The sequence below is a fragment of the Canis lupus genome, chromosome 37 (genome assembly GCF_011100685.1).
Source record: "Canis lupus familiaris isolate Mischka breed German Shepherd chromosome 37, alternate assembly UU_Cfam_GSD_1.0, whole genome shotgun sequence".
NCBI classification, from domain to species: domain Eukaryota; kingdom Metazoa; phylum Chordata; class Mammalia; order Carnivora; family Canidae; genus Canis; species Canis lupus.
In genome coordinates this window covers 1,369,311-1,383,724 of record NC_049258.1, presented here as the reverse complement: position 1 = coordinate 1,383,724, position 14,414 = coordinate 1,369,311, and the positions used below count along the sequence as shown (strand labels likewise).

The 14,414-nt window shown below is 32.1% G+C and overlaps 1 protein-coding gene across 2 annotated transcripts in view; it reads right to left on the bottom strand.

Annotated features, from left to right (window-relative positions):
* GLS (glutaminase) overlaps positions 1–14,414 on the bottom strand; it is a 74,564-nt gene that overhangs the window by 18,287 nt on the left and 41,863 nt on the right. Inside the window, exons 14-15 of one of the 2 annotated variants that reach the window (XM_038585185.1) lie at positions 11,275–11,367; positions 7,596–10,234 (exon numbers count right to left, since the gene is read on the bottom strand). In XM_038585185.1, coding sequence (XP_038441113.1) covers positions 10,088–10,234; positions 11,275–11,367 — 240 coding nt within the window. In that variant the 3' untranslated portion in view covers positions 7,596–10,087. Of the gene's footprint in view, positions 1–7,595; positions 10,235–11,274; positions 11,368–14,414 lie in introns of those variants that run through there. The other variant, XM_038585184.1, reaches the window with a different exon arrangement.

The window sequence follows — 14,414 nt, the reverse complement described above, 5'->3', positions numbered from 1 at the left end:
GTGGTGTATTGGGCAGGTACAGTTGCTAGAGCAGACTGAAATTACTGATACTGAAAGCAAAAGGGGAAGTCTACAGAAAACTGCAGGATCTGAGCAAACAGATTATCTAAATTTTGGCCCACAATTTGGAGGACTCATCACTGTATATTCAGTCTTAATCGGTTAAACTTCTTGTGATAAGGGACTGAGACAGGAACTCTAGACTTCCAAGGTCTCTGGCAGCAGGTATAAATGAGACATCCTTTTTAAAATCACTGCCAATTTTAGGAACAAATGGTAACTTCAAGCCTGCGATTAAGACTGTTTACAGACTAACCATTACTGTCCTATGTTAAAATGAATGAGAATGGTACATGTTCCTGAAGCCAATTTTACCCCAACTCTGGAGAAAAAGTCACAGAACTTGTAGTAAATACTATGTTTTAAAAAATAATAAAGTAGGTAACAGAGAAGAAAATTTATATGCATTTTTAAGTTAGAAAACAAGAATCAGAAGTTCAGGCCAGAAAAAAAAAACTTCATGCCTTGTATACATTAGGTTTCTATGTCCCCAACTTTCCAGTATTCACTGATCCTATTTAAGTCCAAACAACACTAGGTAAACCACAAGTTTCAATCTATTAAGAACTTTTGCAGAAGATTGTAAATTCCTTTTTTTTTTAAGATTGCAAATTCCTGACTAAAAAAAAATTCTAAAATTCATGACAGCAATGAATGGGAATTTTTGCAAAGCAAACACTACAAAACTCAAGAGGCAAACATAGCAACAGCCCTTTATCCAGAGTCCCTAAATATGAGGTAAATGCACTAATACATGACAAAGCCCAAAACATAAGGAATACCAAACAAATAGCAGTGCTGATTCTGTGGCAGACATATATGGTGGATGTAAAATAAAATTGCACAACAGAGACAAAATAAAAATTAAAGCTTCTCAAGTTTTTATTACTTGGCTAAAAACAGCAAGTTAGTTTTCTTTCTCCTTTGTTTCTCCTTCAGGTGAAAAAAAAATCATACATACTATTATTAAAAAGTTTTGTTTTAATATCCTGTTTTAGTTGAAACACTTCACAAACCCATCAATAGAAAGTTAAGCTTTACTTCCCCACCTCCTAAAACCATTCTCTAAAGTTTCTCTTTCAGGTAAAAAGAAGAGACATTAATGCAGGAATATTTTATTGGAATGATTTAAAAGGGTTATTAGTATTAGTCATCGTAGAATTTTAACAAATCACTTGTTCTATAATTTCATCAAGAGATGTTAATAAACTTTCATTGTTCAAAAACTATAACATTCATTTCAATTAGAAGTAGAAACATTATTTAGTTCATTTCTTTATTTATATTATAAATCTTGTGCATAGACCTGGACACACAGATGTATGCATTCAAAGTTGAAGGTAAAATAATAAATTACCAACAAACTTTATTATAATGAAAAAAGTTTGAATTTTAACACTTATGTTAACTTTTTAAAGAAAGTAACCCTAGAATAGCAAATGTTAACAAGATTTGGAAATGAACATATCAGCAATACAAAGGCTTGAAATGAAACCCCATTTTTATGAGTAACTTTGAAGTAATTTTTATGTCACCTCATTTTCAGCCAAAAATGAGTTATGAGGGAAAAAAACTTAAAAAAGAATACTTGAAATTAATATATTTTGAATTTTTCAATTAGGATCTTTAATTGTGACTATGCAAAAGAACAAAGCAACAAAATGTTGATGGAGTCCAATGAATAATTTATACCATGGTTTTATACAACATAATTAATCTCATTTAATGGAATTAAATGAATCCCTCAAAGGATAATTTGTAATAATAGCCCCTTAGTGATGATTTGTGAAAGGCACATACAAAATCATGAAAACTAGTAATTAGAAAGAGAAGTTTAACGAAAGGCTAACAGTTATCATTTCAATTTTATTTTTTCAATGGAATGGTCCAAATATGAATAGTTATACTAGTATAACTGATGGGAGTACTTCAAGGCCATTCTACTTTAGTAAGTATAATGTGAAAACAAGCAGATTATACTCAGTAAGAGCCAGTCTCCTAAAAGTTCAGGTTTTTATCTACATAAACTTGTGGGAAAAAGAGCTACCTATTAGCCAAGTTTAAATTTTGGGAAGAGGGATCCCTGGGTGGCGCAGTGGTTTGGCGCCTGCCTTTGGCCCAGGGCGCGATCCTGGAGACCCGGGATCGAATCCCACATCGGGCTCCCCGTGCATGGAGCCTGCTTCTCCCTCTGCCTGTGTCTCTGCCTCTCTCTCTCTCTCTGTGTGACTATCATAAATAAATAAAGAAAAAAAATATATAAAAAAAAATAATAAATTTTGGGAAGAAACTCATACTTTTTTTAAAATAATATTTTAAGTTGTAACATTTCTAAGTCAACAAAGGCTTTTAAAAAGTAATGCTTTTCAAGAACAGCAATATTAAGTTTCCTTTAAAAAATCAATCAATCCAGAACTATGAAATGGAAAATAGTGCTAAGGACAATATACATGATAGAATAATATATTACACTGACAAATGAGGTGCCTTGTTCTGAAGCCACCCAGAGATCCCAATATGTAAACTAAAAATAAAGGAAATAAGCTAGATATTTTGTATAGTATGTGCTGAGAAAAGCTAATTTGCAGAGAAAAAGATTTTTTCTTCTAGAAAACATTTGTTTAGAACTCCCATAACCTTTTGCTTATTTGACCTTTTTACTTATATATATAACCTAACCCCAAAGGAACTTATTTTAAAAAGCAAATGGTGCAACATCTATATTTAGAACCACATTTTTGCTACACTTACTTTTCTTTCAAAGGTTCCAGGGTAATGTTTTATATTTAGAATTGTAACATTCACTTCTAACTTTACTAGTCTTTATAAATTGTGGCATAAGACTGTTTACTAGAAAAATACAATTAAGTTGTTTTAACAAACACTGATGGGACAATCAGTTTGCCAAATAACTTAGTCATTTTAACTATTGCCAATTATGCTTTTCATTAGAAATAACCAATAAACAAACGGCTGTCATAACAAAACACAAAACAGACCAAACTCCATGAAGACAGAGAAAAAAAATATTCTACATATGTTAACTGAGAAAGCAAGGTGCTAAGAAATCTGGAAAAGGGGGTTGACTGAAGTCGGAGTTTGCACCAGATAAACTTTAGGATTTATTTAACTTTCAAGCACAGTTATGGGATTCTTATTTACATTATTTCTTAGAGAGCTTGCTTACGTGCAACTGGGGGAAGGGCAGGGGGTAGAGAGAGAGAGAATCTTAAGCAGGCTCTATGCCCTGGGTAGAGCTGACCTTGGGGCTTGATCTCATGACCCTGAGATCATGACACCAGAGCCGAAATCAAGAGTTGGACACAACTGAGTCACCCTGGTGCCCCTCAATCATCAAATTCTAAAAAATTATGAGATTATGATAAATGAAAGAACATCAAAGATCTAGAAAGGCTGAACTATGTTTTAAAAATAAAAAATTCTTCAGCTGTTTAGAGAATATGAACTAGAACTGTAACTCAGGGTTCCAAAGTGGAATTACGGGACAGAGATTTAAAATTACCAGACATGTTAATATGGAAACAAATCTAAAACTGTTTAAGAACTTTTCCTTTTAAAAGTTAAGCCTTCCAGGGACATCTGGGTGGCTCAGTCAGTGAAGTGCCTGCCTTCGGCTCAGGTCCTGATCCCAGGGTCCTGGGATGGAGCCCTGTATCAGATTCTGCACCTGCTAGGAGCCGCTTCTCCTTCTCTCTCTGCCTGCCACGTCCTGATTGTGCACTTGCTCGCTCTGTCAAATAAATAAAATCTTAAAAAAGAAAAAGAAAAAGAAAAAGAAAAAGAAAAAGAAAGAAAGAAAGAAAGAAAGAAAGAAAGAAAGAAAGAAAGAAAGAAAGAAAGGGAAAATGCTAAGCCTTCTTGACAGATAATTTCAATCATCTGGGGTATTAGCATTGGAAGTATTTCAGAAGGTAAATAATGAAAAAAAAACAATTATTTTTAATAATACCATGTCCAGAAAACTCACATCCTCAGATATTAAAATTTGGCTTAAAAACAGATATACCAAGTCGTCCTTTATCACTGAGATTTAACTAAATATTTCTGAGTTAGTAAATGAGATTTAGAGTTGAAAATCTAATAACAGTGTTATGAGATCAATTGCCAAAACTTGTCATTTCATTACTTTTTCTTGTGAGCCTCCAAACCGAACTGTATCATCACAGCATTTGGCACCAAGAATCATAATTTGTTCTTTTTTTTTTTTTTACCCCATACACAACAGTTCTCAATAAAAATTTATGCAAAAAATACCAGACACCACCAAAAAAGGCAGTACACTCAAGTGCTATTTTCTATCACTCATTTTAGTTAAAGGTTAATCTAATTGATTAGAAAGCCATTATAAAAGTTTAATCAACAAAGACTTTATACATTTGGCATATTTTATTTTTTAAAGATTTTATTTGTTTATTCATGAGAGACACAGAGAGAGAGAAGCAGAGAGACAGGCAGAGGGAGAAGCAGGCTCCATGCAGGGAGCCCGACGTGGGACTCGATCCCAGGACTCCAGGATCACGCCCTGGGCTGAGGGCAGGTGCTACACTGCTGAGCCACCCAGGGGTCCCCCATTTTGCTGATCTTAAAAATCTCTACAGCTACAACTTATAAAGACCACTAAAGTGGATCTACAATCTACAAAACAAATGGTAAAGTAAGCCTTAAAATTAATAATCTTTCATATTTCAAAATATAAAGAACATTTTAAAATTACAGTATAATAGAATCACTTCATTAAAGATTTATGATCATTCTCCTTAACATCTTCTATTTTTATTTTTTATTTTTTTTAACATCTTCTATTTAAAAAGTAAGTACTTTCTATTATTTAAATAATAATAGAAAAGTACCTTTTCTATTATTATTTAAGGACCCTTTAATGTCATTTTTGCCAGCTGTTTTATGTTGCACAGATTTTGCTCTAGATGCCTTTATTTTTATTATTTTTAAAATATTTTATTTATTTATTCGAGAGAGACACACAGAGAGGCAGAGAAACAGGCAGAGGAAGAAGCAGGCTTGGGACTCGATCCCGGAACTGGGATCACACCCTGAGCTGAGGGCAGACGCTCAACCACTGAGCCATCCAGGCGTCCCTCTAAGATGCCTTTTATAGTAGTTTTAAAAACTAAAGTAAAAGAGACTAAGTAGAACTCTAAATTTCTTCAGGTCTGTATGGAATTCGCTTTGATAAACTACTTGGGCAGGGGAAGAGAGAAGAGGAGTAACAGAACCTCTCCCAGTCCAATTAAATTCCTTCCATTTCTATCTGTGTAAGAAACAAATGTTTTTAACTATGCTACAATATGAAATAAAAGTGGTTGAACTTAGTTTATTTGGATATATTTTCCTGTTTTATTTTGCCTTTGAGCTCCATGACAGAGAATGCAAAATACACTAAGGTAAAAGTCTCTTCTGAAATCTAGGTGAAAACTGAAGGATAGGTCACGATGCATCATAGCAGCTGTATCTCCAACAGCTGGCTTTGGTTTTATTATACAATGTAAACATAACATTTACTATAAAATAGTAAAGGAACTAGGCAGAAATCATGCTACCTTTTTTTAAAAATTACATTCTAGAATTTAAGAGTAGTTAGAACAAACACCCACATTTTCACAAGAGAATAGCAAAGCACATTCTTAAAAAATAAAAATTGTGCAGTTTTTGGAATAAATCTATTCCATAAGGTGTTGAAAATGAGTACATTACTTTCAGTTGAATATAATCCTTCCATGTAAAAAATTTTGGAGACTGCCTTAAATTCAACTTCCACATGAAATTTATAGTTCTTGCTTTGCCTCTTACAGAGTTTCCCAATACTGTTACCCCCTTGCCCTGACAGTGCAGGTAGTGAATGGGCACAACAAAAGGAATCACAATCTTTTAGAGTTAAATTGAACAAGGGAAATATGTTATATTTTATAAATTGTGGGGGCAGCAAAAACGTTAAGAGTTCTATGAAAAAAATAAAAAATAAATTAAAAAGAGTTCTTCTATGACAAAACTTGGGATAGGAATGAAGCAACGAACCATTGATACATAAGACACTATGTGTAAAGAACTGCTGCTAATTTTCAGAAGATGGATGGACTGATAAATGGTTGGATGGATAGACAGACATATACAGATATATATATACTTACAAACATACACATGTAACACCCACACATTATACATAAATTACCAGGATATAGATCGGTATCTATCAGTGTTTCTTTCCACATTACATGCATGCCTATAAAACTCTACACTGTCAGACCAAGATCACCAAGCTCTTTTGAGTCACCTCTCCCTTTGCTTTAAATGGATTAAAAATAGTAACAAAAAATTCCAACTGTATCTTTAAAAGTAAGCAATCATTACATATTGAATATATTATGACACTTGAACTCCTTATTTACTAGTCCCCAAAGAATTTTATCAAAAATCCCACAAATACAAATTCTTATAAACAATGGTATTTCCCCTTCAAATAGTTTTAAAATTCTCTAATATATTTGGGATATCTCTGGATGCAAATGATAGATCTGATCAAATAGAAATATTTAAAGTGCAGTTGACCTTGAACAATGTTGGGGTGGAAAAGTGCAGCTGACCCTGAACAATGTTGTGGTGGGAACTAGGGATACCAGCTCTTTGTGTAGTTGAAAATCTGCACATAATTTTTGACTCCCCCAAAACTTAACTACTAACAGCCTACACTGACCAAGAATATAAGCAGTACACTAAAACATACATAGTGCACTAGGAAAATAAAAGGTCATTAAGAAAATCATAAGGAAAATAAAATACATTACAGCACTGGCCTAAAATTAAGTTATATAAGTGGTCTCATGCAGTTCGACCCTGTGTTTGAGAGTCAACTGTACTATATTTGACCAACTATGCTGTGTAAATATACAGAAGAACTAAGTTCCTTCTGAAAAATTCCTTAAAAATGAATTAAATTCCTTAAATCCTTAAATTCCTTAAAAAGTAGTTAAGGTAAATTTCTATATTATAGTTCTTGCACTCAACATTAACTCTGTGAATGACAATTTTAAAGTAGTAGTATGATTGATACTCTTCGTTTTATTTAGCAATATTTTTTCCTATGCTGGACAACAGATAGTTGAGAGTCCATTAAAATCAGTGATACTCTTCCTCAGAAAGCAGAAACAGTAAATAGGGTATACTTTTTTTTTATGTTGTCAAATGGAACACCCCAAAAAAATTTGGGAGGAAAGTCTTTATTCAAATAATTCTAGTACATCCAACAGGAAAGCGCAACCTATCCCTCAAAAAACCCCACCAACTCTACTTTGCTTAAAAAAAAAAAAAAAAAATCAAACAAAGCCCTTGAGTATTTCTAATATCTCAACAGCCTCAGAATTAAAAATATAAAGCATTTTAATAGTATCTTCATAAAAGATTTTAATGCTAAAATTCCAAATACTTGTTTTATATTTAAAATGCCAGAGTTGCTTTCATCAAAAAAACAAAACAAAACAAAACAAAAAAAAACAATAAAATCAGCTTAAAATAAATTTATTGTACAATACAAAAAGTAGGCATACTGGAAAATAAAAGGTACATTTTTAAATATACAAAGCAAATGAAAGAAAGCTAAATAACACAAATGTTTTAATCCAAACACTAAGGATAAAATGCACAACATTTATGCTAAAAATAAAGTAATTCAGGAAGGATATGCATTTCAAATGAAATGTTAATAATGAAAATAAAAAAAGAAAAACAGATGTGCTAACTCCTAAATGCTTGAATATCAAGAATCAGTAATGGCATGAAATGTTAAATCCACAATACTGGGTACTTTTCAAGAACTTTATTTGAAAAGGTATTAAAAATACTGAAGGAATCAATTTAAAGAATGTCTTTAAATCTGGCAAAGATTTTTCTTCCTTTTTTTTTTTTTTTTAAAGTAAAGTTTGGAGGCCTATTCACAGTACCTTCCCCCTTCTTCCATATGGATACCCTCCTACAAAATTTCTGGATGCTCATCCTTCACAAGATTCTATACACACAGGTTAGGTTAATACTACTTTACTGTTAAGTGTGCATTTGCTCTTTACCAACATAAGTACCATAAATTAACAACATAATTTTGAAATCTATACATATGGACACAATGGGAAACATTAAATTTTCATTTTATGAAGTAAAACCACTCTCCAAATGAAATAGTAAAATTTAACACTTTAGAGCATAGAGGAAAAATAAAGCCTTTTTTCTGATCTATCAATTAAGACATTCCCCAAACTGCAAATGGCTCTGGTGGAAGTCACAGTACAAATGATACTGTTTAAAGGTGTTGGAGAAACAAGGAAGGCCTTCAAAAAAAAAAAAAAAAAAAACACTGCTCTATAAATGGCCAAACCAGAAGCATCCAGTGAGATATGCATTTGTACATTAGAGATATATTCAAGTAACCATAAAATCCTTGAAAAAATCCTCTAAAACTTAACATATATTTAAATATTTAAATTTAATACTTAACTTAGCCCAAAAAGCTTTTAACCAACACCTTTGGAAGGGAACTTCTTTTTCTAATGTCATAGTCCCCAAACACCAGACATCATATGATCAAGTTTTCTGTATATTTGCAACAGTATCTAAATTACTCAGTGAAACCTTTTTTACTACATTATTTACTTTCATAGATGTTATCTATCACATTATTTGCCATGACACTTAAAAACTATCAAGTTCTCCTTCTAGACCATCACTGCCCTCCAAAATCTGTTAAGTTTAAAAATAAATAAAATAGAAACAAAAACTCCTTGCAGCTATGATAAAGAAATTGTGGGGAAAAAGCAGAGATATCTGGAAGACGGAAGAAGTGTGAATAGGTCCTACAGAATTTTACAATCACTTTGCCAAGACAAACTTTAAACATTGTAAATTATTCAAAATAATCCTTCTTTTAAAAACAAGTTTTGATTCTCAATATTGCATTTTTATAACCAAAAGGATTCAGATCTAACATTTTAGTAGCTTACTTACTACTATCAGACTGAATTCATTTAAGTACTCTAAGAGTTCAAATAAAGCTAACTTTGAGATGTTATTATAATTTATCATAAAAGATTAGCATTTGTGAAATTATGATAATAAAAATATTAAAAGCTAAAACCCAAGATTTCACCATTCATACTTAAATATAACATAGAAAAAGTAATGTGGATAATACGAAAATAAAATTGTTCAGGTAAACATTTCACTTGAAGACACTCACTGTTGCTCCTTCTGAGTAACCATTATAGCTTTTTAACAGTGAAACGTCATTATCTTACTTCTGAGATTCTTTGGCTGGAATGTTTTAGTAACATAAGACACTCCTGTACATGACAATTTTGACAGAACAAAGAAGAATTGCAAAGTAAAAAAAGCAAAGACATGATTATATTTTAAAGTGTTTCATAAAATTTAAAATGAAGTTTTAAAAATTTAAAGCCAATCTATCACTAAAAAATGGCATAAAATGTAAACCTTAAGCTAATTTTATAATCTACTGCTATATTAAATAATTTGGGATTAATTTTGCCTTTTTAGTTTTGAATTTAGCATTGAAATAACTTTCTATTGCTCCTACAGACATTATGTCAGTTGTAAAACTGGGAAAGAAAAAACAAAATGTAATGAAACTTATGAGTTCAATGTGTGGGTTTTAGAACCAAAAAATTACATATTTGTTAGTATTTTAAAATGAAGATTGTTAAAATTTTAATTATACCATGAAAAATTTAAAGGAATTTTTCCTTTTTGCATCATTAAAGATAAAGCAAATATGCTTTACTTATTTATAAATACTTTTTTAAAGACCAACAAATCCACTTTTTAATCTATTATCTTTATACAAAGATTAAAAGGAAAAAAAGCTTTATGGCTCCAGCACCCAAGGATGAGAACACAAAAAACTCAAATAAATATTTATAGTATGCAAAAAAGCTAAAGATGTTTGAAAGGTTAAATGAAGAACATTCTGAAACTAGAACCCATTTCTTTAGCTTTTCTCTCCCAGACTTTCCATTCTATATACTACAGTTGTAGAGATGTCCTCATTTGACTCAGGTGACACTTTTTTCCACACTGTCTCTTTTAAAGCAAGTTCTTGTTGGAGACTTTCATAGTCCAATGGTCCAAAGGAATGCTAGTTGTTCAAGCAACATACATAATTTATTAGTGCACTTGAGTGAAGAAAGGTCCAAGCTATAAAACGGTATTTTTCAATGAATGTTATTAAAATCTGTTAACATTTTCACCCACCACCATTTGATGTTTTGTTCCATGTTACTCATGTTGACTCTCATGGAAGTATCTATTCTGTTGGCTTTGCATAATTCTCATATATATTAGAAGTTACTTTGATTGGAACTAACAATAGGAAAATTTTCTTGGTATGCATTAAAAATAATTTCTATTTCTATTAGCTTCAAGTCTAATTAGGTATTTATTACTATAAAACATTTTCTAGATGGGATGTAAAGGAATTTAATTAAAACTCAAAAACAAGTCCTTGTTCCAGTGAATAACTATGAAGACAAAAAAATCTTGTTCCTAAAATTTAAGTCCCAACTCTTAAATATCAGCTCTAAAAAAGCAGGTATATGCAATAATATGAAGCCAAACACACTGATAAACAATATTAGTTTAAAGTAAGAGTATCAAGAATTCTACATTAAACATTTTTTATAGCAAAGTATCTCAACTGTAGTGGCCAATAAAACTTACTATGTGGCTTTCAAAGGTCATTCACTAGTAGTATAATCCTTTTCCATTTATATATCCATCCACATCAAAATAAACTTCAAGACTATAAGCTAACAAATATTAAGAGTAAAAACAAGGCTTTTTTTTTTTTTTTTTTTTGGAATAGCATGTAGCACTTTCTAATGTTTTCTTGGAACAGAATTCTTTTTTTATTTTTTTAACAGAATCAATTCTTAAAAATATCGCTTAAAATAGGAAAATGGGTGGTGGGGAGGGAAACACTGCTGCTAAGCTAACCAGTTGAAATTTAAATGAAACAACAATATCTTTATCAGTTTCCAGGATAAAAATGTCAACAATTTGTGTACAGTCCTTTGTGATCAGCAAATATATGAGGCCACTAACAAAGTTCTATTCAAACAGGTGAATCTCATGTTCTCTTAGAAAAATCATAATAATCTAAATAAGAATTTTGCTTACCCTTTGATCACCACCTTCTCTTCGAGGATCAAGTTTTTTTGCAAAGTGTCTCAGATTATCATAGTTATGGAAATTACAGAGAGAAACAAGATCCTATAAATAAACAGAACAAGTATAAGAAGTTGTCTCTTCAATGGCTATTGATTTTCATATTAAAAAAGAAATCACACTAATACTAACCTAACCTAACTACTATCTCATGGAAAATACCACTGTATGTTAATAAAGCAGCATGATACATCAAGAAGGGAACTGAAATCAAAACGAGAAGACATGGATAAAATCTTGAGAACACTGCTTACTAGTATGACCCTGGGGGTTACACCACAAATTGTTTAATTTTCATTTCCTATAAAACAGGCACTATACCAACAGGCCATATGAAAGAACTATTCTATCAAATAACCATAAAGCATCACAAAAATAAATATTCTAGTTATAATCTATTGTAATCTATAAGCAATCCAATGTCCTCTAGTTTTTCTAAAATACAAAAAACTGAATAAATCAGAATTTTAATTGAGAAAGTTTTCAGAAAAATTATGGTATTCAATACAGAGTCTAAAAAGTAATAAATGTCCATAAAACCAAAAGCTGAAATATTAGCAAGACTTGGGGAGCAACATAAAATATTGAACTAATCAACAGTAGTAACAATTTTACTTTACCAGTGCTTATGTCCTCAAAAAAAGACTTTCATGGTAGTTTATGGATAAACATGCATATTAACAATGATATATTAAACTATAATAAATTGTGTTGTGCTTTAAATTTAAACACCTTTCCAAGTTTAATAACTTTAGTTCAACTTTTGAAAACAAAACTTTTTAAAACCATGACAAGTAAAACATCAGCATTCAACAAATGCGATTTTCTTTGGAAATGAGTATATGGCAGCTATCTGATGAAGCAGTTGAAAGCTACTGGATGAGTAACTGGTAGGTAGGGAGAATGTCAACCATCAAAAGACCACTGAAGTGAGTAAAGAAATAGAATCACTGGATGGTACCACTTACATGACATTATTATACAACATCCACAAAAAACCCACAACTAACATCATACTCTATGGGAAAAAACTTGGGAACTTTTACCCTAAGGTCAAGAACCAGATGTCCACTCTCACTACTTTTATTCTACATAGTACTGGAAGTCCTAGCCACACCAATCAGACAACAAAAGAAATAAAAGGCATACAAACTGGTAAAGAAGAAAATTTTCTCTATTTGCAGATGTCATGATACTATATATAAAAAACCCTAAAGACTCCACCCAAAAACTACTGGAATTGATAAATGAATTCAGTAAAGTCACAGGATACAAAATCAATATAGAGAAATCCAATACATTTCTATACATTAATAATAAGCCACAAAGAGAAATTAAGAAAATAATCCCATTTATTTATTTTTGAAAAGATTTTATTTATTTATTCATGAGACACACACACAGAGAGAGAGAGAGAGAGAGAGGCAGAGACACAGGTAGAGAGAAAAGCAGGCTCCTTACAAGGAGCCCAGTGCAGGACTCGATCCCAGGACCCTGGGGTCAACGCCCTGAGCCGAAGGCAGACACTCAACCACGGAGCCACCCAGGCATCCCAACAATCCCATTTATAATTGCACCAAAAATAATAAAATATCTAGTAATAAACTTAACCAACAAGGTGAAAGACCTGTACTTTGAACTATAAAACACTGATGAAAAAATTAAGATGATACAAAGCAATGGAATGGAAGACACTCCATGCTCATGGATTAGAATATTATTAAAATGTCTATACTATCCAAAGCAATCTACAGATTTAATGCAATTTCTATCAAAATACTAAAAGCATTTTTCACAGAACTAGAATAACCCTAAAATTTGTATAAAACCGAAAAGACTCTAAATAGCCAAAGCGATCTTGAAAAAGAAAAAACCAGAGGTATCACAATTCCAGACTTCAAGTTATATTACAAAGCAATAGTAATCAAAACAGAATGGTACAGGCACAAAAACAGACATACAGCAGCATCTGGTTGGCTCAGTCAGTTGAGTATCTGCCTTCAGTTCAGGTCATGATCCCAGAGTCCTGGGATTGAGCCCCACATCAGGCTCTGTGATCATCTGGGAGCCTGCTTCTCCCTCTCCCACTGCCTGCCACTCTCCCTGCTGTGTTCTCTCGCTCTCAAAATAAAATCTTAAAAACATCAACAACAACAAAAACCCAGACATATAGATCAGTGAAACAGAAGAGAAAATCCAGAAATAAACTCACAATTATATGATCAATTAGTCTTTGACAAAGTAGGAAACAACATACAATGGCTGAAAAAGATAGTCTCTTCAAGAAGTGGTGTTGAGAAAACTGGAAAGTTACATGCAGAAGAAATGAAAGCGCACCATTTTCTTACATCATACACAAAACTCAACTTAAAATGGATTAAGGGCCTAAATGTTGAGACCTAAAAACCATAAAAATCCTAGAAGAGATCATAGGCAGTAACTCCTCGGCACTGGCTATAGCCAACATCTTTCTAGGTAGGTCTCCTGAGGCAAGGAAAACAAAAGCAAAAACAAAGTATTGAGACCAAATCAAAATAAAGAGCTTATGCATAGCAAAGGAAACAATCAACCAAACCAAAAAACAACCTATATGGAAGAAGATACTTGCAAATGACATATCTGATAAAGGGTAAGTATCCAAAATTGATACAACTCAATATCCAAAAAACAAATTATCCGATTAATAAATGGATAAAAGACATGAACAGACATTTCTCCAAAGACATGCAGATGGTCAACACATGAGAGTTCAACATCACTCATCATCAGGGTAATGCAAATCAAAACCACTGTTGATGGGAATGCAAACTGGTGCAGCCACTATGGAAAACAGTATGAAGGTTTTTTAAGTTAAAAAAAAAAAAAAGTTACCCTATGATCCAGTAATTACACAATTTCACATTTACCCAAAAAATATGAAAACACTGATTTGAGGGACATACACCTCTATGTTTGCTGGAGCATTATCTACAATAGCCAAACTATGGAAATAGCTCATGTCCATCAACAGATGAATATATATATATGTATATATACACACATACACACACTCACTCACATATACATATTCACACAATGCAATATTATTCAGC